This window comes from Acanthopagrus latus, chromosome 10 (genome assembly GCF_904848185.1).
Source record: "Acanthopagrus latus isolate v.2019 chromosome 10, fAcaLat1.1, whole genome shotgun sequence".
Taxonomy (NCBI): Eukaryota; Metazoa; Chordata; class Actinopteri; order Spariformes; family Sparidae; genus Acanthopagrus; species Acanthopagrus latus.
The window spans coordinates 5,613,012-5,639,516 of NC_051048.1; the positions used below are offsets into that span (position 1 = coordinate 5,613,012).

The 26,505-nt window shown below is 42.9% G+C and overlaps 1 protein-coding gene across 7 annotated transcripts; it reads left to right on the forward strand.

The window, feature by feature from the left end:
- The first annotated feature begins 70 nt into the window (after positions 1 to 70).
- Positions 71 to 26,273, forward strand: LOC119027141 (solute carrier family 12 member 6-like). Of its 7 annotated transcripts, XM_037112055.1 has the most exons (29): positions 71 to 1,011; positions 4,498 to 4,625; positions 4,763 to 5,242; positions 9,438 to 9,532; positions 10,080 to 10,208; positions 11,938 to 12,084; positions 12,176 to 12,230; positions 14,221 to 14,351; positions 14,474 to 14,715; positions 14,802 to 14,926; positions 15,011 to 15,196; positions 16,004 to 16,168; positions 16,448 to 16,546; positions 16,785 to 16,842; positions 16,938 to 17,112; positions 17,546 to 17,664; positions 17,757 to 17,855; positions 17,945 to 18,064; positions 18,292 to 18,396; positions 18,710 to 18,878; positions 18,968 to 19,163; positions 19,275 to 19,444; positions 19,551 to 19,682; positions 20,005 to 20,112; positions 20,286 to 20,342; positions 21,925 to 21,999; positions 22,242 to 22,477; positions 22,560 to 22,693; positions 23,506 to 26,273. In XM_037112055.1, exons 3-29 carry the CDS (start codon positions 5,029 to 5,031, stop codon positions 23,595 to 23,597), a joined length of 3,633 nt encoding a protein of 1,210 aa, XP_036967950.1. In that variant the 5' UTR covers positions 71 to 1,011; positions 4,498 to 4,625; positions 4,763 to 5,028; the 3' UTR covers positions 23,598 to 26,273. The 7 variants fall into 7 exon arrangements, with proteins under 7 accessions (XP_036967950.1, XP_036967949.1, XP_036967951.1 ...); XM_037112054.1 differs by having other exon boundaries at positions 4,498 to 5,242; XM_037112056.1 differs by having other exon boundaries at positions 4,501 to 5,242.
- Positions 26,274 to 26,505: the final 232 nt, after the last annotated feature.

Below are 26,505 nucleotides of genomic sequence, written 5' to 3' on the forward strand. Positions count from 1 at the left end.
AGAAAAGATACTTTGTTATGAGTTTAAAGTCCTAGGTTAAAAATTCAAAAAGCAAAGTTATTAATAGCAAAGTGCACACAGTACAATGGCCATAGTGTCTCTAATATCATATCTAATGATTGGACTGTAAACGATGCCACTAACTAGTAACTTGTAATTACAATTAGAGATATAACGAATAAAGACTATAAAATGAAATAAATGGATAAACCACTGTCTCAAAGTTTAAAGGGACACTATGTAGTTTGGAAGAAGAAATTAAAACTCAGAGTTTTAATATTTCTCATATTCATGAGAAAATAATACAAACTCAAACATCTATTTTTTCCATGAGTGAATAAACAAGCTGTTCTCAGAGGCACACAAGGTCCCCAGAACACTTTTTGAAGCAGAACGAGGGCAGGGTCCGCCGCATATGAACAAATTAAACGGTATGAAATTGTGTTGTCCTTTAAAGTCTGATAAAAGAGTGTTTATTGCACTATGTAGTTTTTGGGGAAGAAATTGCAATCAGAAGACATTAACAAACCTAAACAAATAAAATAAACCAATTGTTTTTATGAATAAATAAACAAACTGGCAACACAATTTATACTGTTTTATACTTGTATTTGGCGGACCCTGGCACCTTTCTAGCTTCAAACTGTGTTCTTGATATCATAAACAGTATATTTCAATTTCTTCTACAAAACTACTGAGTGATACATTTTAACCAGGTAGCACTGAGAAGCTGCTGCAGCAGAGCTAGTTGGCTGTCTGACTTAAGAACTACACTTCCCAGGTAGCGTTGACGCGTCGTTCGTCATCACGCATGCGCTAACCGTTGGAACGACGGCAAGGGAAGCAGGACCTGCCGGACGAGCTCGCATGTTTTTTGTTGGGTCGGTTGGACAAAAAAAAAAAAAAAGAAAAGTGCCGAGAGAACCTGAGAGAGAGGAGCCAAATGTTCCCAGATGTAACTGAAAACAGCCATATATGGTGGAGGCGTTCTTCAAGGGAAACCTGAGCCAGGTATGCGCTTTAATGTGACTAATATGTCGGCTTGGGGATTTTAAGTGGGCATTTGTCGCTGTCAGTGGAATAGCTGGAGGTCCGCGGAGTTAATCAGCATGGCTAGCCGCTGGCTAACGTTAGCTTCGGCTAGCTGTACCCGAACAGCAGCGACCACCTCACCTCACCCGATAGCTCTGACCGCTCCCCCCCCTTCCTTCGTACCTGTGGCCACGCAAAGCGATGGCTTAGCGCCGGACACGCCGCTCCTCACCATGCGCCGCTTAATTTGAACAAAAAAAACCCGACAACTTTGTCAGAGGAGAGGCTAATTCACCCCGCCAGTTTATCCCAAGTCGACCGCGCGCCTTTCTGATTTTAGCCGGCTTGGAGAGCGTTTCCCCGGCTGAACCCTGCTGGAACCGCAGCTCCGCGCAGATGCCGCATTCCTTTTATGAGGACAAAAAAAACCAAAAAACCAAAAAAAACGCTGTCCAAGGTTGGGGTCCAAACGCACTCTGATAATAACGATTTTTGTGGCAACGCCGGCTCCGTTTATTTAATATCGGGAGGTGTTTGCTGACCGGTTCGAGCCAGAATTATTATAGCTAGCTTAATTGGCTTACAACGGCAACTGAGTGGCGGTTAGCATGCGAGCATCCCCCCAGTGAACCGAGAGCTTCGGTTAAGTTGCAGGTCGGGACTAATTAGACCGTGTTTATCCTAATTGTTAAAGGCGTGTTTGGCTTGGTATGCTTCTTCCTGGATCGTGTTGATTACAGCTGCATTAACGCGAGCCTCCGTGACAGAGACTTGACAGCTAGGGTGAGAGACAGCCAGGTCCCTCATTTTGACTCCGTGTACTTTAGTTATACACACTATTAGCAGCCTTGTTTTGGCTCTGAGCCCTGGTGCTCTGCAGCATGTTGACATTAGGAGCAGGTGGTTCTGATACTGCTGGAAAAAGGAGAACTTAATGTTGAATGCCGTTTGGTGTTCATTAAACCCAGATGAAACTTAAGAACCCCCCCCCCACACACACACACAAAATATACCAGCTTCATCATCAACACAGCACCAGGTAATATCAGGTGCATATCTAGATACCATCATTAAGATAACACATCGTAATGCATTGATTCCCTGGTATTTTTTAAGATTAAGTTAAACGGGCACTGTGGAGAAGAAATTCAAACATTGACTGTTAATGTTTAACATATTAATGAGGTGAATAATACAAACTTAGTAAAGAAGCTGCTCACAGAGGAAAACAAGGTTTCAGACTAGAAAGGTGGCAGGGTCCGCCACATATAGACAGTGCAAAATGGTATGAAATTGTGTTATCCTCTAAAGTCAGTTTATTCAGCGATGAAAATGTAAAAAAAAAAAAAAAAAAGTGTTAATTTGCTTATTTTAGGCATGAAAAAAGAACATTTGTCAATGAAGATCTTTCTCCTCTGATTACAGTTTCTTCACCAAAACTACGTAGTTCACCTTTAATCATGATGCAGCATGATTTATGTGCCGTGAGGCTGAAAATCTACGTTCAAGATGCCAGATGAACATAAAGTTATAAAAAAAGGTAAAGGGGAACAAAATGTTCAGCAGCATGCTCTGCTCTAATATTAACCCTTAGACCTGAAGTGGACACAGATGGATGTACAGTTACCGAATCTGATGTAACAGCATGCAAGCCGCAAGAATAAGGTTGGAAATGTCTACAGTTGTAAAGAGGGCATGCCCACAAGAGAAACGTCATACGATACCCGTGCTGGATAACATACCACGTTGGCCTGTATTGAGATGTGTGACGACACTTGGGTGTGATGGGAACAATGCAGCCTGTTCAGTCACAGAAGTCCACAAAACATGTCTGGAACTTCAGAGCAAGACGACAACAAAAGCAACTGGGGAAAAAAAACAAAACATCAAATGGTTTCATGCAGCTTGTCAGGTGTAATCCAAGATGCCGGAAGCACCGAGATACTGTATTGATTGAATGAACGATGGGATTTACAACCGATTTAAAGCTGAAATGTTCACTGTAGCTTCTGAACTACAAGCATTAATACACACTGTGTCTGAAGTCAGTGTACTAGACAGTATAAATAATGTATTTTCAAATCAGTTTGGGGTGACTTGGATCACACCTGGCCGAGCCATTTTACTTTTTTCAGGATTTTTTTTTAAACGTTTTTTAAACAAATCCCCATCTACTTCAGTTGTTTAGGAAAATGCTGTAAATGCTGTTTTGCTGCAAAGATCCAGAAGTGTTTTGTGAATTACCAAACTTCACCCGACTTTCCATCAGCACAGGGGTGAAAAGATAATGGCTGAATTTGTGTTTTTGGGTGAACTGTTACTTTAAGTGTTTTCTCCTCCTGCCACCACCTGGTTCTCTCTGGTGTGTTTGCCATTAAGCTGCATTGATGATTCCTAATTGCCTGTAGGTGCGACTGTGTTTGACTAAAAAACCTCCCGGGGGGTGTTTCCCCAAACACAAAGCATGCTGGGATAGGCATCAGCTCCCCTGCCGAGCCGAGCCGACCTCGGCTAAACATGGCTTGAACTTTGTGCAAATAATGGGGATGCTTTTCTAGTTGAGTAATCTGTCTGTCCTCCGTCTGTCTGTGAATGTGGACGGACCGCGAAGGATAGCGTGTGAGAGGCAGGCAGCATTTTTTTTTTTTAAAACAGGGAAACGAGCCGTGTCTCAGCATGCAGAGCGAGAGCAAACAGCCAGCAGCCACGCCACAACCGGTTGGAACCGCTCTCCCTTAATAATTAAATTATGAACTGGGCTAAAACAACAATTCAGCCACATCCACCTGTCGTGTTACTTTTTTCCCCCAAGGCGACGGAGTCAATCCCGTAGCTGACTTTGCACTTTCTGGTTATTGGTTTATGCCTCCTTCATTCCAAGAGGTGTCATGTTGTGGTTGAAGGATAACACCCCTGTCAAAATGTACCTAGAGTTAGTTAAGCTTGGTTTGTTCACTATAAAATGATATGTTGATGTCATAGGAAGCCTCAAAAGGGAATGTGAATGAAATGAAAAGGTGTAGTGACCTTTTTATTGGGTCGAAACACTTTTTTTTTCAACCTTTTACCCACAAACTAAAGTAACAGTGCTGCTTTTTCCTTTTTTTCTGGTACTACAGAGAAATCATTGTAGAAGCGTGTTGAACTGATTATCTGTACAAGTAAACACATTACTCAAGTGCTGCATGACGACATGCAACTCCTACATACTAGCATAAGATCTTCTGAGATTTTATTAAAGTGTGAAATGTTATAGATACAGTTACATGAAGATTAGTGCTGCATTTCTGTAATTTAACTCACCATATATGTAACTTCTGTAAGGCACGTGTGTTGCTTTTAACAAACATTAAGTCCAGTTTTTCTGCTGTGTAAACTAATTTCTGCTTTATTTTTTTCTCTCCCTTTCACAATCATCTCCCACCCTCTCCCTCACTGCACCGGTGCCATTTCTCCTGCCATCAGAAGAAAGACGTTTTTATCTCCAGAGTGCATGTCAGGCAAATTTTAGTCGCGATTACTTGAGGACTTTTAATTTGCTATGTGACCCCTGAGCCATAGTCCTCCTCTTTGGAATAAAATAAAAACATAGAGTAGGTAGAAACACACCCTCTGCCTTTTTGTGGTTGTGTACTCGTCTCTGGTAGCTGCTTGAAACCTGCACACTAAACATTCACACATTTTTTTTTATTGAAGTGTTTCTGTGTCTGTGTCACTTTTAAATTGACAGAACCAGAAAGATTATCAAAACTCAGAGGATTTCCTTTCACATGCCTGGTGGCAGCCAACCACTTTGCTTCAATGGAGAAGTGCAGCAGCAAAAGAACACCTTGTAGAGGTCGCCGTCATCTCAGCATCACCTGGGAGATAGCCTAGCCTAGCCTTGCTCAGCTCGGGTCAGCACCGCTAGTCCTTGACCGCTCCCCAACCCCTTTACCTGCCGCATCCCACACCACAGCCCTCCCCTCCCCCCCTGCTCTTTCCAAGCGAGCTGCCATGGCATCGGTGCGCTTCACGGTGACGCCCACCAAGGCGGAGGACCTCCCGGGGCTGTCCGACACGTCGCCTGACATCAGCTCCCGCTCCGGCGCCCGCGTGCGATTCGGCTCCAGGGAGAGCGTCAATCGAAGCGACCCACTCAGCGAGGTGTCTGGAGGCGGGACGGCAGGAGGAGGGGGCGACACGCCTGAACACAGCAGCGTGGACCAAGGTGAAGCACACACACACCCACACACATTCAGCTAAACATTACGTGGTGTCCTTTTAAAATCAAGCTAAACATTATAAGGCAAGTGTTTATCATATGCTTCACAGACGTAATGATGGCATCAAGTGCATCTTGTGTGTTGAAATAAAAGGCACATCATACACACCCAGCCTGCATACCAGCCTGTCACTCTGATTAATGTAATCCCACTACAGACGGTGAATCCACAGTGTAATCCGTACTGTATATTTGAGACGTCTCAGACAGCCGCTCCTCTAGCATGACATATTGGCTGAGACAAAAGCATGTAATGTGACAACTTCCTGAACAGCTGAACCTCTTGATTGGCTGCATTTTGACTGATTGCCATGTAGTCATTCGATTTTACTTTGAAATCTCTGCACAACAGGCGATGGCAGTTGGGGAAAATGTAATGAAAACACCAGCAAGATTACATAGCTGGATCTGCTTTTAGATTTTTGGGGTGTGTTGTCAGTCAGAGGTTGATGTAATTGAATGTTTATTCGGTACGGACCCCAACAAATGTCACATTGTCGTGATTATGATAGTTTGCCATATTTTGGGTCCTCAATCTCTCCTATTCTGGGTCCAGTCCAACCACATTGACATGTTACATATATTTTTAGATTCAGCCGTACGTACAATTCCAGATCATGTCGTTATCTCCAGATAAACATCCACAAATCCACTCAGAAACCATAGAAAAGTACTCCAGTGATAGCTGTCCGTACACTCATGAGTACATGGTGATCAGGAGTTTCGAAAGACTAATTCTGCATACACTTTTAACAGTTTTCTGTAAAAAAACACAAGGGCCTTCAGTGTTAGCTCACTGAATACATAGCAGGTATAATGAGGTGCAGTGGGTCAGGTGATGGGCTCACCGTGTGATTTTGAATATCCCTGACCTGGAGGTGTCAAGCGGAAATAGAAATGAGTCTTAAGTCCTCGGGCATCTCGTGGTATAATTTAATAAAGCAGAAGAGGGGCTGCCATGCAATTTCCTGCCGTTACATCACACAAGTTCTGGTTTTACTCAGATTTCAAACGTGATCCTGATGCTGCTGCTCGGAGCGGTCAGTCTGTGGATTCATCTCATTGTGCCCATTTTAGTTAAAACACATTTTAGACACACACATTTCTGTGTATTGTGGCTCTGTGTACAAAAGAGAAGTGCTGTTTTTTTGTTTTTTTTTTCTTTAGATGTATCCTTTACTCTCGTCTCAAGTTCAACGGTGTGTTTTCAAGTGTGTTTTATGGTGTTTGGGGCCATAAAGCTCTCGATTTGTTGCCTAAATGAGGGCTGTACAGCAAAATGAGCAACTGCTCAACTGGTGGGAACAATAAAAGGACTTTAATGTAAGCCTGTTGTGAAGCTAGTGTAGGTTTCACTTCCCTCACTGCTGTCATCGGCCCACCTACGGTGATTCTGGTCTTTATTTAATGGTAGCCGACAGCAGGGGCCCTTTTCACACGGGGCTAACGGGTACAGATGTGAAGCTAGTAATTCCAGTTTGACATGAATGGCGTGGAAATCCAGATGAGGAAATGGAGGAGAACGTTTTCTTCTCACTGCTGTGGCCTGTGCAGTTGTCGTACAGTAATTCACTTTCCCGAAGTGTTTAAGAATAGCTGCGCTGATTCACTGGCTCAACAAGGGCAGTATAACTGTGGAGAGATGTAGCTGTATTAGCAACACTGATCCACTTAAGTGGTTGCATAGTAGTGAGGATGCCCCACGTTGTTTAATAAGCTTTCCATAAATAGAAATCGAGCCGGTTAATCCGATTGAGCTTCGATCAGGCTGTGTGATGCTGCGGTTGTTTGTACAGAGGAAACAAAGAGGTAGACTGTCGGAGACACGGAGTGCGCAGCAGTTGTCTCGGCTGAAATAGAAACGCAGTGTGCTGACGAGAAAAAAAAACGCTGTAGCTGCTGTTGAAGTGAATGAGTCAAGATCCTGAGAGGCGATGGGGTGGGGGGGGCGGAGGAACGGGGAGTTATTTTCAGAAAGGTCAAATGCTCTGTGATCCATTGTGTTTTATGGCACCAATAAAGTTAGCGATTGAATTTGACGTCCGCAGACACACACGCGCGCAGCCCCCGACTCCGGGAGCTGTCCCGCTTCACTGGCTGCTCACACATACGCAGAGAAAAAGGCATCATCCTCAGATGTGATCTCAGGTGGAGGACTTCCCTCACGCAGCTGTGTTCCCTTGTGTTAAGCTCAGCGTGAGCTCATTTGGAGAGGACAGGATGCTTACTTCTGTCTGCAGCGATAACTCAGAGGTGACTCCGGGTCAGGGATGGATATCACGGTGTAACTCAGGATAATGCACGATCATAATACAGCGATTCTGCGATATGTAATACATCTGTGTTACTAAAGGAATTAGGCTTGGGTTTGACTGAGAGGAAACACGGTGCTAGGGCTGATTGATGCTGCCTTAAAATGTTATGTCCAAATTAGCACAGAGGTCAGATGAAGTACAGTGAGGATTGTGTTGTGTGGAGGTGAAGCCGTAGTCAGGCAGCTGTCCACGCAGACTGCAGCTGTAAAGAGTCGATTTCATCAAGATGCTGTGGCTGTCACTGTGATTCCGGCCTGTCCTGATCAACAGGTTAGGCCTCGAACATACCACAGGAAAGTCCCACATGTAAAAAACACATTTTATTGTTTTGTGTTTCAGTGTACAAAGAAGTAACTTGTAAGTTACCGGAGCTTGTGTTGACAAGAGGTATGCAATAGATATGTTGCAAAGCATCAGTCAGTTAACATTTTTTAAGAAGAAATGAGCAAAACTAGCTGAGTAACTAATGTTTTTGGTACCTCACCAGTTGGTGGTTGTTTATCTGGTGTGGAGTCAGTTTCACACTCGCTATCTTTGGCCAAATAAGGGACTGCAAACAGGATGGGAAGTTGCCTCCCACCAGCCAAATGCTGGTAGTTTTCTTTCCTTTACACAACTGTTGACTTCTTTTCTCGGCGTGTAACAACCTGCTGATGTTTGCTGGTGAGATAGTAAAAGTTTGCTGATGCATTTTGAGATTTAGAGGCTAGGTCATCAGAGAGCTGTTTGTCTCGACTACAGACCGGATCACAATGTTTGTTAAAAATGACTTCCTGGTAGAAAACCCATCCATCACTCACTAGGTTACATACAATTTAATTAACTTCTATCAATTTACCTGTTGGGCCACAACTAAACAAAATAAAATCTTAAATGTCGCCCAACTTAACAGTAAGTCTGACACATTGCTGTTGGGTAGGAATAACAGCAGAGACGTAGAGAGAAATCGTACGATTGTCTTTAATTGTATATATTTAAACGCTCCAGTTATGGCTGAAAGTAGAAACATGACTCTGACACATGATTGCAGGATATTAATTCTGACTTTTAATAGTCAGATCAAACTATGAAAAGATTGGAATCCTTCAGAGAGAACATACTTCAGCTCAAGATTACAGAGATGGTTTGCCAATCCACCAACCAAACAGAATGCATGTTTTTATTTAAATATTTGCATATATGTTTTAACAAAACAATGCCTCACGTGTAAGTGTCCTTCAGCTCAATGTGACAGTGCATCTGGCCGCCTGCTGCCGATAGCGTGAGTGTGGCGGAGCAGGGAGGGAAGTGATGTTGCTGACTCAGGTGCTGCTGATGCAGTGGTCTGTGCTGACTGAGGCGGAACTGAGCTGAACCGGCGACACGGCGGCCGTCGCATCAAGCTGTGTGTGTCCGTGTGTGGGAGAGAGAAAGTTTGAATTAATCTCAGCGAGAATCACCACCACCTTGCTATGGTGATGGAGGGGGGAAAGATTCACAATTTTTCAAGTCCATCTCACACAGATTAAATAGACAAACCAATTATCAAAAACTAGGGCTTAATTTAACAGATGACGATTAGTTGATGCAGCTCTAATTACTTAATTTTTTTCTTAGTATCCCTCAACAATTAAACTGTCCAGAGAGAAATAAACTTGATTTTGAATCACTTGGATTGGAAGATGATCACTGACTGGCCTGTATGAACAGGAGGAATTATTGCAGCAAGCAAAATCTGTTTTAGTCTTCGGCGGGCACCTGTGAATTGATGTAGGACTTGGAAACATGTCCTTGAAAGATGTTTTTCCCGCTTTCCTTCAATTCGTTATCTCTGTTTTTGTGTCCAGGTGATGGAAACTCCAAAATCTCCAGTGTGTACATCAACAACACTCACGGGGTGGATGACGATGACTTCTACGACAGAAACTTGGCCCTGTTTGAGGTTTGAAACACAACGCCAAAAGAAAATGTTATCATGTGCATTTGTGTTCTAAATGTCTTGTAAACTTCAGCTGGTGTCGCAGGTAGAAACTTATTCTCGTGAGCCTGTTTCGTGACTTCATGAAAACGTGTCCTTGTTATGTGTACAGTACATGGACAGAAACAGACCCTCCTAATCATGGTTGTTCATTCGCCAAAGTGTCTGCTAAATTAGAGCCAAAAATAAACCAGCATTTGGCTGGTGGGTGCAGATCAGTTCAGGTTTTTAATAGATTTCGAAGTTCCCTGGAAACAGCCCTGTCTTCTCTCTCCCACTTCTTTAACAAGTCATTCACTGTGCCTCGTTCTCTCCTCCATCTCCTTTGCTTTTATCTGTTGCCGTCCTCTGTGCTGGTCATCCCTTCTTTCCTCCACCTTTCCTCGTCTTTGCTCCACTTTCTTCCCTCCCTGCCCCTATTATTTATTTCCTTCCTTCCCTCTCTTCCTCTTATTTCACATCCCCTGGCTATCTCTCCTCCCTTCTGCCCGTTCTTTCTCTCACACGACAGGAGGAGATGGACACTCGACCAAAGGTGTCGTCTCTGCTCAATCGCCTGGCCAACTACACCAACCTGACGCAGGGCGCCAAGGAGCACGAGGAGGCTGAGAGCATCGGCGAGAAGAAGAAAGCCAGCAAGGTACATCAGACCCTGTGTGACCTGTAAACACACCTTGTAAACAAATAAAAGCACAGTAAGGCACTTGACAAACAAAGGTGCAGCAACAGTACATCATATGAACATTTTAAGATGATGACACTCCCTAGAATTCATACTGACAAATGTACGATACAGTTAAACAAACAATACATACTTTTTTATACGTTATTTCTGTTTAGATGTACTGATTTGGATGCTCATGACACATAACACCCCATGTGCTGTACAGTTAGAGCACGATCCCAGATGCACTTTGTTTCCTACAGTTTTCTTACACCGCAGCGATCACAAACCAAGATTATGATCATGGGTACGCTGGTGGTGCAGCAGCTGCATAGTTGGTACGATTGTGATCCCAGTAGGAAATGTCCTGAAGTAACTTTTGTATGGTAGTTAAGTAATATATGAGGGGTTGGGTGGGTGTTATAAAAAAACTGAATGACAGCCAACAGTGTTTAGTTACATGTATTTAATTTGACAATACAGTATCATTGCACCTAATTGTCGACGGTGAGATGTGAGCTCAAGTGGTACTTTATTCAAAAAGTGAATGTATTGAACTGATCTCTGTTGCTAAAAAAAAATTCTATAAAGAAATCAAAAGCCTAAGAATCAAGAGAAATGATCATCCATCCTTTTAACAGCTGGCCTTTTGAGATACTGTGACAGACAGATTCTGTCTCCCACTATTACCCTCTTGACTCGGCGTCTGGAAGTGAAAGTACAGCGCAGAGCGACCGTGGTCTGAACTGCAATCCTTGCTGATAAGAAACCAGCTGGTCTCGATAAGACAGTCTGCTGTGGTGGTTCAGAGTCATTTACTACTGCCACCCTGTTCTGATTGCGCATTTTGCAGGATTGGTCACGTTTGCCAGCAGACTGGCTGAGATACCAAAACATGTTTAATCTTCTGTTCTGGCCACACAGTGTGTTCAGTGTAAGCATTTACGTAAGTCTGGTGCCTCTGGGTGGGGAGACGCAGTGATTACCAACCACGGTTCGTGTTTCCCCCCGGGGGGGAATCTTTGCAAGGTAGCCGAAGCGGGTAGTGGAAAGATCGTGTTGCTCATCTGAACTATAAAAAAGACAGTTTCACATTTTTGTGTTGAGGGATAATAAAGAATGGAGCCAAAGAGGATTACAAATTGGTGCGCAGCTGATCTTTAGTACATTTATTGTCGCATAAACTGTGAACCACCAGTTACAAGAAGCTGGCAGCACAGTACACACTTCCCACCAACCGAAGACACTTGTGACACCTTAACACCAAGTACGATCTGAGAGTCTGTGTGTGAAATAATCCAGGCCGCCAAGCAGAAAAGTCTAGATAGTTTGCAAAAAATAGTGGATATATTGTTTAAAAAATAAGCTAAAAGTTATTTATGAATGCTGTCAAATTGGTAAGCTAAAAGTAATGCAGGACTGGTTGAAATAAAGGGCTAAACATAACTTAGCAACAGCTGAAATAGATAGATAAATGTAATTAATAGTTAAGAGAATGTGATGGATGAAATGTTGAAATGGCTAGAAGCCGGAAGTATTGGATAAATATTTTACACATCCAGTTTAAGCTTGTTTCTACGATTTATATGAACAACAAAATGAATTTTAGTCAGTATTAATTGACATCTTGTTTAAATAAAAGTCTAGATAGAGTCTTTAAAACATTTGATTTTTGTTGCTTCTCTCTGCTTCATCCACCTTCCAGTCGCCACAGATGGGGACGTTTATGGGCGTTTACCTGCCCTGCCTCCAGAACATCTTCGGTGTCATCCTGTTCCTGCGGTTGACCTGGGTGGTGGGAAATGCCGGGGTGCTGCAGGGCCTCTGCATCGTCTTCATATGCTGTTGCTGTGTGAGTATTTAAGTGCCTGGAGTTGTTGGCATGCAGGAATAATAAGGCGAGAGTAAATCTCTAAATTTATTGTCTGTCCGTCTCTCTGCAGACGATGTTGACCGCAATATCGATGAGCGCAATCGCCACTAATGGAGTCGTACCAGGTATTCATTCACGTTCACTCTTTCTCTTTCATCCGTTCGATTTACATGTGGACGAAGTGGCACTGGTGTGCTGTGGTAAGCTCCTGACCTGAACTCGAGGCTTACCTTAAAGCCTTTCTTTCACTTGCTCTCACACAGCTAGTTGAACCTTTTCTTCTGCGATAATCAATCCTTTTATGGCGGCCATTTTTGAGTTGTGACGCCTGCGGATGTTCATGTGAAGGTTGTTTTTCCCTCAGTTTGTCCGTGCTGCTGAAGTTCATGTTTTATTCTAATGAGTGTTATTTCTGTTTGTCCTGTCTCTCCCTCTGTCTGCCTCTCCCTGTCTGTCTGTACACACATTAAAACAAATCCCCAGGATATTTATCTGCCATTGACTTTACCTTTTCACTGGAACGCCTCTAGATGAATATCTCAAATGTCAAAGTAGTGTGATATTTTCCACTGGCATGTGACATTTCGATAATTGACCATAGAATTAAAACCCCCTGGGTAACATAGAGAATTAATCTAACATGTCCAGTTTGGCATCAATCATCTCATTCCATGCTGTCTTTTTCTCACCTGAACAGCTTCTCATGCTTTCTCACCATCTAGTCTACAGATGGTAGTTAATACTGAATGTGTGTAGTTTACTGCAGCTAATGTAAGAAGTAATCAAAAGTGTTTGGCTTCCTGAATACAGCTCAGCACCACCGATGTGTAGAAAGCTTTCAAGGGACAGTATTTGGTAGCATTCAGTCAGTTTCAGCCATCGCATTCATACGCACATTTTCTTTTATTAACATTAATTTTGTCGTGTTTGTCGAATGTACAGGAGCTGCGTGTGTGCTTTTCTTTTGGGTTATCGGGTTGCATTTTGGAAACCAAACACTGAATTCTGAACTCACAGTTAGTAATGAAATTGTAGTTTCTCTTACGGTATGATTCCCTCATGTGCTCTGTTTTTATAAACTGGTTCAAATTGTATCGGCAAGTTACACTTACTGTTTCTTTGAACTCACTCTGAGTATCACATGTGAAGGGCTGGGTTTTTTATGATGGGTTTTCCATAATGGGGTTTATACCTACAGTAACATGTCTTTAATCAACATATTTCTTATTCTTACAGTCACATATTGTAGAAAGTGACACCTCCCTGTCTTCTTCCGTTATAAAGAAGGTTTAAGTACTATATAAACACAGTAAATGTATCAAAACGCTAATTTCACAGAGAAATGCACACAACCTGTATTCAGAAACTGTGCCTTTTAAACGAGACACTGGGACTTCTGTAACATTGTGATGTCACAACAACACAGTCCCCGCCCTCAGCCACGCCCCCCAGAGCAGCCATGGTTGCAAAAACCATCAGGCCTGTAGGAGCTGACCAATCAGAGGAGACTGCAGGAGGGGACAGAGGGTGAATAGAGGTGCTGCAGAAATGGACCGTATGAGAAAATTCAAGTGTTTTTTCAACATTAAATCATCTTGTAGTAAACAGTAGTTCAATATTTGATACTTGGACATGTTTTAGTAGCCGTTACCAAAAAGGTACTGAGGTCTGATTCCCAGCCCTGAAGATAATCAAGAGGATATAACTGATGCAGTTTACTTCAAGTGAACAAAAACAGTATTGAGTGGTTTGCAGATACGATTTGACCAAAGATCTGCTCTGTCTTCTTACTCCGATGTGTCATGTAGAACATTATGCTTATTTCTTCAAGCATAGGATGACTTCTCTCATCAGCTGTCCTCTTTTCTCTCTCTTTACCTCCTTACATCATAATATTACTAACATCCATCCCCTCTCTCTCTCTCCTTTTATGTCCCATCTCCTCTTCTTGTCCACCATCTCTTTCTCTGTCTATAATTTTCCACATCTCTTATTCTTCTGCCACCCTCCTTTACCCTCTCTCCCTCTCCATTTCCACTTCTTCCAACCCTGATGTACAACCTGCCCCGCTCTGTCTCTCTCTTTTTGCTCTTTCTCTTTCTCCTCCCCCTCCAGCGGGAGGCGCCTACTTCATGATCAGTCGCTCTCTGGGTCCAGAGTTTGGGGGGGCGGTGGGCCTGTGTTTCTACTTGGGCACCACCTTTGCTGGAGCCATGTACATCCTTGGAGCCATCGAGATCCTTCTGGTGGGTTTATCTTCACCCTGCCCTGCAATTTGAATTCAGATCAAATTAAGATATTTAACCATGGCGATGTGAAGATCAATTGAAAATGTTTCGATTGTCTCTGTTTCATCTTCATCTCCCAGATGTACATAGCACCTAAGGCAGCCATTTTTGAGTCAAAGCATCCTGAAGGCGAAGGAGCAGCCATGTTGAACAACATGCGGGTCTACGGCTCTATATGCCTCCTCCTGATGTCCTTGCTGGTCTTTGTGGGAGTGAAGTACGTCAACAAACTGGCCTCCATCTTCTTGGCCTGCGTCATCGTCTCCATCGTCTCCATCTATGTCGGAGCGCTGGTCTCCGCTTTCAAACCGCCACAATTCCCGTAAGTGTTGATTGATTTATTCCAAAAATACAGCAAAGACCAAAACCTTTTTTTTTTGCCTGACTAATAGCCCTCTTCATCCACAGAGTGTGCATGCTGGGAAACAGAACGATCAGCGGCCACGAAATTGATGACAACAAATGTGCTAAATTCATCCAGCTGCAGATCAAAGAGCCAGAGAGGGTTGAGACCAATTTCACCATAACTAATGGTAGGAGCGTGTCCTCACACCAGCCTGCTCACTCACAACCATTTCTATTATTTATTTTTTGACATACTGTATTCCTCTTGTTAGAAAATGGCACTGTGGGCCCGACCTTTGACCCCAGCCCAGTTCCTGCTCTGGTGAATGAGACTACAAGCATTTGGAAGCTTTTTTGTGAGGGCCCAGAGCTCAACGCCTCCTGCGACAAATACTTCAATTCCAACACATTTTCTGAGATCGCTGGGATCCCCGGTCTGGCCAGTGGGGTCATTTCAGGTAGTGTGTGTGTTTGTATGGTGAAACAATATTTGTATATGTGGCACTTTTCAGTACAAAGCTTACATAACCATATTAAAGTAACCACAGAGCCCTGAGGGTTGTGGGGTTAGCTAAAAAAAAGGTTGGTTTTCAGCCACTTCAGGAGTCTTGTGAGTTTTTGACATGGGCTTTTACTGTGAAGAATTAACAGGAAATCAAATGTTTGTTTTAATGAATTGGTGGAGCTTATTCAACGCACATTCTTCAATAATACAGCTGTTCGGAAGAACGCTTACAACCGCTTCTCTGACTGCTAGTCACCGCTACCGACCAGCCTGCTGCTTTTCTTTTTAGTTGAAGACACTTATTTGAACAGGTAGCCGTGTAGTGATGGAGATGTACGTGTATGTAAGAACAATTCATTTAAAATAGGTACAAACAGAAGCTGAATGATCATAAGTAATGCATTTAAATTCACTAAATGGTATCAAAGTGTTTCAGGGTACTCTGAAAAGAAGTTCCAGGCAGCTGAGACATTAAAGCTAAAAGCAGATTTTTTCCAAGTTCGTATTTTTATTCGTTGCTCTCCATTATAACAACCTGCTCCTCCTGACTGAATCTGTCAGCACGCAATCGACCATTTTTGTCCATAAGACGAGTAAATGACGCATTAAACTGCCTTTTTTCATGGGAGCGTGCAACCACCGTTGTGACTGTCATTAACTCTGACTGGGGTTTCTGGTTTTGTCGAGCCAGCTCGCAGAAAGAAAGCAGATGACAGCTACAGGATAACCGCACTAACATGATAAAATCTCCTCCTCACAGAGAACCTGTGGAGCGCCTACCTCAGCAAAGGGGACGTGGTGGAGAAAGGCTCCCTGGAGTCGTCTCTGGACGCTCACCCGGCCTCCACTCATCAGCCTTATGTGTTCGCTGACATCACCACCTCCTTCACACTGTTAGTGGGCATCTTCTTCCCCTCTGTCACAGGTGAGGACAGCTGCACCAGCTGTGTCGGAGGGTAACTCCATTCTGCTCTGTTATGAAAAATGCTTTATCGACAGGAAGAAGGTAGGCGCGGTATTGATTGTTGCTTCAGGTACAGCTGCTTTTATTCACGGCATCTATTCTTGGATTCACTCAACACCTTAAATTTAAACTCAATTCCGTGCACTTCTGTTTGATCTTCATTATTTTATTGAGAATGTCAACACTTGTCTACTCTTAGCACTGCTTTTGTAATGATGTTTTTTGTTTTTTTTTCCTCAGGAATCATGGCAGGTTCAAACCGGTCAGGGGATCTGAAAGACGCCCAGCGCTCCATCCCCATCGGAACCATTCTGGCCATCCTCACCACCTCCATCGTCTGTATCCTTTCATGATTCTAACAGGGCTATAATCTCCAGGTGCAGAAACGTCTGTTAAATAACTACCCGCTAACTGTTCAGGCAGAATGCTGGGGAGCTATCTATGTCATCTTTTTAGGCACTCGTTTTGCTAGATTGATTGCTCGTTTTAATAGTGCAATTATCTCTCAGAGGCACTTATGATGCATTTCATTTGACTCGCCTGCTGAGTGTTGTTATCCTGAGTGACGTCCATCCAGATCTGACCAGCGTTGTTTTGTTTGGAGCCTGCATCGAAGGAGTGGTCCTCAGAGACAAGTCAGTACATCTGCTCTTGTATCTGATTGTATATATATTGATCCTGTTATGTGTGAGAGGAAGAGAGTGGTTATCAAGTTGTTATTCCACTGCAGGTTTGGAGACTCTGTTAAAGGGAATCTGGTGGTGGGGACCCTGGCGTGGCCCTCTCCCTGGGTCATTGTCATCGGGTCCTTCTTCTCAACATGCGGCGCTGGCCTCCAGTCGCTGACTGGCGCTCCCCGACTCCTGCAGGCGATCGCTAAGGACAACATCATCCCTTTCCTCCGGGTAAGAGCTGCAAACATTCATTTTCATTACAGGGACTTCAGAGAGATGCTTATTTAAAGCCGGTTTATTCACACATGACCCGACCCAAAGTAGAAGGTACAACCCCGAGTCTGCTCTGAGATAAAGGTAGACTCGGCTTGGCTTACCGGTTTCTTTTTAGAGATCCTTTATTGCTTTGTTTAGGAAGAGGCTTCACCACTGTACAGATTTGAGAAACCAAACTTTGTAGCAAACTGAGTTTCTATTTTTTGTTGTTTATTGATGAATATTTGAAAGGCTGCTATTTTTAGTTAAACTGTTAGAAGTCAATCTTTTCTTGTAAAATACTCCTGTCTTTTATCTAAAAACCAGCAATCTGTTCATCTTCACAAATCCTGAAATTATAGTCTGACGTCAAAAGCAAATCAATATTTTAACTCTTTGTTGGTGGCAGGTTTTCGGCCATGGGAAGGCCAACGGGGAGCCGACCTGGGCCCTGCTGCTGACGGCCCTGATCGCTGAGCTTGGGATTCTCATCGCCTCGCTGGACCTGGTGGCTCCCATCCTCACAATGTATGTATATGACAGCTGTGTGTGTGTGTAAAGTGTGTGTGTGTGTGTGTGCATGGCAAGTATCTCACTAATTATTTCTTTTTTCATTTCAGGTTCTTCCTGATGTGTTATCTGTTCGTGAACTTGGCCTGTGGTCTCCAGACCCTCCTGAGGACGCCCAACTGGAGGCCACGCTTCTCCTATTACCACTGGTACTACCACACACGCGCGCACACACACACACACACACACACACACACACACACAGATAAATACTGACTTGTGCCTCTGGTGTGTCCAGGACCTTGTCATTTTTGGGGATGACGATCTGCCTGGCGCTCATGTTCATATCCTCTTGGTACTACGCAATTGTTGCCATGGTGATCGCCGGGATGATCTACAAGTACATTGAGTACCACGGGTACGTTGCCATGGAGATGCATTCTCCCTCACATGATAGTACATGTACAGCATGGTCAAGAGGTGGTGTGTGTAAAAGTGTGTGTTTAGTGTCTGTGTGTCTGTTTCCAGAGTCTATCACTTTGGTGTGTGTGTGTGTGTGTGTGTGTGTGTGTGTGTCTCAGGGGAGGTAACAGTAAATACCACAGAGTGTATTTTTTATGTTTTCCATGCATCTGTGTGTGTCAGGGCGGAGAAAGAGTGGGGGGATGGGATCCGCGGTCTCTCGCTCAGCGCTGCCCGTTATGCCCTCCTGAGGTTGGAGGAGGGACCACCGCACACCAAAAACTGGAGGTACAGTCCTGAACAGTCCTGAACCCTGCTGACACAAAATTCATCATTACTGCACCTCAGCATACATGTCATTCACTACATAGAACTGCTTTACATCATCTGGATCATTTTTACATATTATAACATCGCCGTTTTGAGTGATTGCACTTCAACAAAATGCAGAATTTCTACTTACAGAAATCAGATGATAACTATGCTTATTGTGGTCATTTTTACACTGATAGAACCATTTTGAATGCACGTTCTGTTGGACCACTTGCAGTTATTCATTGTTGAAATCCACATCCATTAACCCACGCTCGTTCCTCTCCAGGCCCCAGGTGTTGGTCTTACTAAAACTGGACGAGGACGCCCACGTCAAGTCTCCTCGCCTGCTGACGTTTGCCAGCCAGCTGAAGGCGGGAAAGGGCCTGACCATCGTCGGCACGGTCGTCTCCGGCAACTTCCTACAGAGCTACGGAGAGGCCCTCGCCGCTGAGCAGGTGGGAACTATTGACTTGGTGTTCCTCTTTGTGTTTCATTGATTAGATGAAAGAACGAAATATTCTATGTTTCTTGTCTCCTGTTTCAGACTCTGAAACACCTGATGGATAAGGAGCGTGTGAAGGGCTTCTGTCAGTGCATCGTGGCTCAGAAGCCGCGGGAAGGCATCAGCCACATGATCCAGTCCAGCGGCCTGGGAGGAATGAAACCCAACACGGTGGTGATGGGCTGGCCTCACGCCTGGAGGCAGAGCGAGGACCCCCAGTCCTGGAAGACCTTCATCAGTGAGTCAAGCAAATCTAAACCACACTCTTTTTTTCTTTTTTCTGTCCCTTATCTCAGAGGTTTTGGTTTCAGAGTTGGCAGACTAACAGCGCCCTCTCTCTTCCCTCCAGACACAGTGCGGGTGACCACAGCAGCTCACCTCGCCCTGCTGGTGCCCAAAAACATCTCTCTGTTCCCCAGCAACAGCGAGCCCTGCACCGAGGGCTACATCGACGTCTGGTGGATCGTCCATGACGGCGGGATGCTCATGCTGCTGCCCTTCTTGCTGCGCCAACACAAGGTAAGAGCGCTTCTCCCCTTTTCTACGTTTTTTAGTCTGTTTTTAATTGTCTCTCCTGCATCGCTGCATCTCTAATCGCTTTGTCTGACTGTTCTCTCCTCCTCAGGTGTGGCGTAAGTGTGGGATGCGAATCTTCACAGTGGCTCAGATGGAGGATAATTCCATCCAGATGAAGAAGGATCTGGCAACCTTCCTCTATCACCTACGCATCGAGGCTGAGGTGGAAGTGGTTGAGATGGTACGCTGCTCACACTGAGGACATTTTTACTTGTTTTGATTGTGAAATATTATCAGCATGATCATTACCAGTTGGGTCGGTTTGTTCTAGAGATTATGAAGCAGAAAATAGATTTATGACTATTAGATTTCCAGCAAAGTGTATTGTTTCAGTGCACTAATGTCATTTTAAATGATAAAAAACTGTTAAATGTTCTTTTCAAGACATTTCAAACATCCTCACATCACTCACAAACAAATTCCTTAACAGTTATCTAACAGTGTAACTCTCCTCGTCTCTGTCATCGTTTTCTTATCTCTTCCTCTCTCTCGCCTCCTCTCAGCACGACAGCGACATCAGCGCCTACACCTACGAGCGGACCCTGATGATGGAGCAGAGGTCTCAGATGCTCAGACAGATGCGACTCTCTAAATCCGACCGGGAACGAGAGGTAATCCTTGCTCTGACTGTGCGTGTGAAGCCAGGGCGTAGATTTGCTTATGGACAGCCAAGACAGTAACTAGATCACTGAATTGTCTCCACCAACAGTTTTCTGCTACACGTCTTTAGCAATGACCTTACCTCGTCTGCTTTGTTTGTGATTGTCGTGCATCATTTTATCAGGGAAACCCTGGTAGCAGCAGCAGTAGGCAGGAGGCAGGTGGAGCTACAAGGTCTCAGGTGAGGTCAGTGGTTATGGGCAGCTGTGAGTTGATGAGTTTTAGTGTAAACTGTAGAGGCTATTTAAACTTAGTTGAATAGAGAGAAAAAAGCAAAAGCACACTGTCTTTTTGTAAAACTGTTAGAAAGTGATTTACTGTATTGTGGAAATCTTATTGTTGTCTCAGATTTAATATAAAAAATATATGTTGTGATATTGACTATTATTATTATTATTATTATTATTATTATTATTATTATTATTATTATTATTATTATTATGCCCCTGTTTTGGGCAAATTATTCAAGTTGACAAATGATGGAAAAGATGTTTCCGTATATTGGCTTTAAGATATTTTGTTTCTTTCATGATTTCCACATTAAACACAAAGTTAAAAAGGGGGTTTTAGACTTCACTAGATCTACTCATAACCAAAGATCAAGTTATGTGAGAGGAACATTTGATACGCGTCTGAGAGCAGGATGATTATTTGGGCTAGGAGTTTAATAGGAATAAAGATTTCTTTTTTTTTTACTCTATTTGATGAGTTTTAGTAGGAACACCGTCTCTGTTCAGTTTCATTGTTAAAGTTCATGTCATGTCCTTCCACCTCTGGTCTCCTCAGCGGGTACGCTGGAGTTTTGATGACGTAAGTTTACCGGTTAAACGGTAGTGAAGCGTCGGCAGTCTGATGTAGAGCAGTTTAGACGTAGTGGCCATAGATCAGTGAACACCTCCTGAGTCCTTCAGAGAAAGACACAAAGTCTGGATGGTTTGAGTCGGCCTGTAAACTCCCGGTGCTCATTTATCAATCTGTTCGATTCACCAGTACAACGACATGGCTGCTACAAACCATCCAGTAATCTGGTGATTTATATTCATGATTCATTTTCATTTTATCATTTCTTTTAATTTCTATCATTCTTACTTGAAATGTTCAGTTTCAGCACTTTATCTGAAGGATTCAATAATTTAATACATTTAGTTCACAAAGTTGTCATACATGCTGATCTGAGTCAAATGTGCGTTTTTTTTTTTTGTTCTTTATTTTTTACTAAACAATCTTTTCTCTGAATGGACTGATTTTAAAAAGAGCAGTGAAGACAGTTCACTGCTGTTATTGGCTCTCCATCCACTATTCTTCTTCCTCTTTCTTCTACTACTTACTTCTGCTACTGCTTCTTCTTCGTCTACTTTTTTTCTTTTTTCCCTCAGGTTCTCCTTTCTTCTTCTACATCTTCCTGTGCTTCTTCCTCTTCTTCGTCAGCTTCTCCTCTTTCTTCATCTCTTCCTCGTTCTTTTTTCTTTTTCTCTTTTCCTTCAACTCCTCTTCCTCAGTTTCTTCTCCTTCACCTCATTCGTCATAATCTTCTTCTTCTTCTTCTTCTTCTTCTTCTTCTTCTTCTTCTTCTTCTTCTTCTTCTTCTTCTTCTTCTTCTCCTTCTCCTTCTCGCTGCTCACTTCTGAGTCTCAGTAGCCATTTGACTCTGGTCTCTCCAGGAAAGAGGCACTAATGTCGTTGTGTCCCTGTAGTTAACCTGCTAGAGTATCTCCAGCCTGTGTTATTTATTAGCAGGTTAGGTGACCTTGTGTTGTCTGTAGGTGTATCTTTCCCCCAGGTTCAGGAATACTGGAGTCCTCAGCTCAAACACCTCCAAAGGAAACACAGACAGACAGGTACAAAGGGACAGACAGAAAGAGAGAGAGAGAGAGAGACAGGAGGATGGATGGATAGATAGATAGAAAACTTTATTTATCCCCGAGGGGAATAAGTCATCATAGCAGCAGTACAAATAGAATCAAACTGTAAGGAAAGAGTCGGGGAAGGGAGAGCAGCGAGAGGGAGGCATGGAATAATCTTGTGAAACGGTTTGAGATGAGATGAGAAACAACGTGTTCGTGTCTCTGTATCGTATCAGGCCCAGCTGGTGAAAGACCGCAACTCCATGCTGCGGCTGACGAGCATCGGCTCGGACGACGACGACGACACCGACGGCGGTGAGCGAGACAGGCCTGCGAGCGGCGGAGGCGGCAGCTCCGAGCATCACCGTCGAGTTCAGATGACCTGGACCAAAGAGAAGACCTCGCAGTACCGAGCCACGCACTCCGGCTGCTCCACACCCGAAGGCTTCAGAGACATGCTGAGCATCAGGCCGTGAGTGGAGACAATCGATTCAGAGCGGCGTTCTCTGCCATCGTGGTTAATTTTCTGTTAAACGTGTCTCGCTTTTCTTCAGGGACCACTCCAACGTCAGGAGGATGCACACCGCCGTCAAGCTCAACGAGGTCATCGTCAACAAATCCCACGACGCCCGACTCGTCCTCCTCAACATGCCGGGACCCCCCAGGAACCCCGACGGAGATGAAAACTGTATCCTCAACACTGAGAGTTCTACATTTTCACTTATTCCACCAGATTAGAGAGTCATTTCAGCACGTTTGAGTCTTCCTCAATCCTGCATTGTTTCTAATGGCCAGCAGGGGGAAACTCCACCGGTTGAAGAAAGAAGTCAGATCATATGTGTTCTGATGAGAAAACTGATTAATGACCACAGTAAACAATTTCCTGATGAGTTTATGGTCTCAATCTCTAGTTTCAAGTCTTCTTCAACACAGCTAGATGTTCATTTAGTAAATTATGGTCCCATTTAGAGTAAAATAGATGATTAAAAGGGTATGATTGTTCTCAGGTTCTCAGTCAGATCCAATCAAGGAACCTACAAAAGAAGGAAGGGTCAATATGTCACTTAATCTCACTTTGGTGCCAGACTGTGGTGACCGTGGTATTGAAGTCTGTGGGAGATGCATGGAGAAACACACTCAAACCCAACATGCCGCACAGAACAACATGTCAATAAGAAAATCCTGGAGGCATTTCCCATAGACTTCAATACAGCTAACCCCACGGTCTGGCATCAAAGAAAGTATGGGTGACATAATGACCCTTCCTTAATTTTTTTTGTTTTTAGGCTCCTCCCCAGATCCTCCTTCTGACCAAAAATGGTTAGTTATGGATGAAAAAACAAGATGGTGACTGTCAGAATATCAAGCTCGAGGCTTCAAAATGGTCGTCCACAAACCAACAGGTGATGTTACGTTGAGTTTACACGTATACATAGTTTTGTTTCTGTGCTGGTCGAGTTTTCATTCCCAACGTCGTACGATCCTTAACTTCCCGACCAGACATGGAGTTCCTCGAGGTTCTGACCGAAGGGCTGGAGCGCGTCCTGCTGGTCAGAGGTGGAGGAAGTGAAGTCATCACCATCTACTCCTGATTGGACGAACAGAGAAAGCGATAAAGAGGCAACCGATCACGCAGAAGTGAAGCGAAGGGAGACTTGAGGGAAGAACCCTGTGAGCTCTGGGGGACATGGGCTCCTAAAAAGAGAGAGACCGTCATTGGCTGCAGCGTCAGTCATCACGCCCGACACGCACCCCCCCACAGCCCTTTTCCTCTCATCTTTACACTTTTCTGTCATGACAAGAGTTTCCATTCCACTACTGTCAAGCTACAGAAATGCCAACACAATTCCACGAACAAGCAAAAACAAACTAGCGCGATTAACTGTATGCGTGTGTGTGTTTGTGTGTGTTTGTGTGTGAGAGTCATCCACCTGAAGGAGGTTTGGTTTTGTTGGAGAAAGGGACCAGTGTTGTGTCAGGTGTGTTTGGGGCGGTGGACCAGCGAATGAGAAGATTTTGTGAGGCGTCCCAGAAAACGGAGCGTTCGTTCCACTGACGAGACTCAGGGTTGCTTTTTGTACAGAATGAATCGTGGAAGCAGATGTGAGTGTTTTGAGAGTCGGCTGAATGTCTGAACTGAGTGTGTTTTTGTTTTTTTTCCTCCTTTATGTTTACTCCAATTCTACGTTTAAAAACTGGAACATTAACACCTCGAGTTTGAAACCCGCTCGGTGGTTCATTTGAGGAAAATCTGCAAGTTTTTGTGCCGAGATCAAAGGAAGAATTACGGTTATCATGTAAGTGCATATCAGTCCTGGTTTCCGTTCTTACCTCAGAATTTGTTTTATCAATGGTGAAGTTCAAAGTTGAGTGACACTCAATTAGTTACAAATTCTTCTGTTTGTCTGAACTTGCTGCTATTTCTCAGAATCTTCTCCCCTGTGTGGAGGCCCATTTTAACCAGCTAAAGTAAACAAAGCATAAAGGAGAAGTTAGTCGTGATAAAATAAAACTGCACAAACATTTTAATTATTATCACTGATTCTCTAAATTTGGATTTATCTCATGATTTTGATGATAAATTTCACCTCCAAAGTTAAAATGTTGGATTTTATTTTTTCTTTATTATTATTAGAGAGTACGTAAAAACAAAAGTGCTTACTTGGTTAGTTCCATTTTTTTTTTAGATAGTTTTATTATTTAAGGTTTATAAGAAAAGTCGACTATTTGATGGAATTTCTAGATTTAAACATACCAAGTCAAACTTCTGCGATAAATCAAAATTATTTGATTAAAGTCTCTCTGTCAAAATGACAATTTTGTATATTTTGACTTTCTAGGGCAAAATTATTGATAAATCTCTTTCTTGATGATTTCCCTAAAATGATGGGACAGTTGTGTAAAAAGTATAAGATTGAAAGTCAAAATTGTGACTTACAACGCCTTTAATTATAATTATTAGAGTAATTTTGACTGACTCAGGTCAAATTTAAGACATTAAAGGTCCACTGATAAGAAAAAAAGGCTAATAATTAGACAACATTTCTGGATTTTGACATACAAAGTCAAGGAAATTAAAAGGGAAGAAAGACACATGACTTATCTCGGCAAAATGATTATAGATAATGTCAAAAAGATTGAAATTATGAGCAAATACATTAGAAGTTTTATGTAAAAAGTTAATTATTTTACTTGAATCACTCATACCTTCATCATAATAATGATGATAATAATTATAATAATAATAATAATAATGAAAAATTGTAATTTTTTACTCAAATGGATAAAAGGTCACATTTAAGTATCTCTAATTTTTACAAAGTCACCATCTTTGTATCTTTTCTTGGTAGAAATGGGCTTCCATACACCCGCTGCTCCACAATCTGCCGCTAACAAATGACGGAAATGATTTACAATTAAAGCAACACATATCGTTATCTGCAGACAATGTGAAACACGGGCAGTGCGCTCTGCTGTCATGAAGAGAGGGCGGCTGTCTCTATGCACCACATTTAACGCATTTGTGATGTCAATGGAGATCCGCTGCTGATGAGGAAACTGTCGGCGGTCGTCTTCTCTGTGTCGTGCCATAAACTGGCCCCGTGTTGGACTGCATGTGAGGAGTCACGTTAGTGTTAGAGACTGGAAAGATTGTAAGAATTTGAAAGTCAGTATTGTTAGACGCACTCGAGAGAACCACTGCACTGCATGCTGTCAGATGTCACTTTGAAAGAAGTGTGTGTGTGTGTGTGTGTGTGTGTGTGTGTGTGCGCATCGTATGAATGACTGTATCTGGTGTTCTCCATTCCTTCTGATGAGAATACCGGCTCCTCTGTGTGGTGTGAGCTCGTGCCCTGAAACTCTTCACCTCATCATACACCCGAACTAAACCTGCAGACATCCTGCTTTACGTGTGTCTGAAAGAGAGAGAGTGTGTGTGTGTGTGTGTGTGTGTGTTTGTGTGTGAGCTTGTTGCTAAGGTACGGAGCTGTAATCTAGAGGTGTTTGATTCCACATTTTATGCTTTTTGTTCTTTTTCTTTTTTCTTTTTTTTTTTACAGTGTTATCGTGCAGGGATTCTTTTACGTTCATTGTTATTTCCTAAACATTGTGTTCTTGCTTGTACATAAAGACAAAAAAAGATCCCAAGTTTTATCTTTTTTTAATTACATTAATATAAAAAAAAGGAATCATAAAAAACTTTGCTTGAAAAATTACGGGAATAAATAAAGCAATTTTGAAGGAAAAGTTACAATATTTGTGATCCTTTTTGTTTAAACGCATGTCTGTTTTTGTTGGCTGATAATTGGTATTATCATTTATTAGTAATTATTATCAGGACACTTGGATTAATAATATCCAATTGTTTTGATAAATACTCACATTTATAAGGCTAGATTGTGATTAATTTAACAGCTGTTGCAGTTATTTATGCTGTGATTGACTCGATTACTTTGATTATCAAAATCTTGTATTTATTTGTTGATCAGCTTATTGATA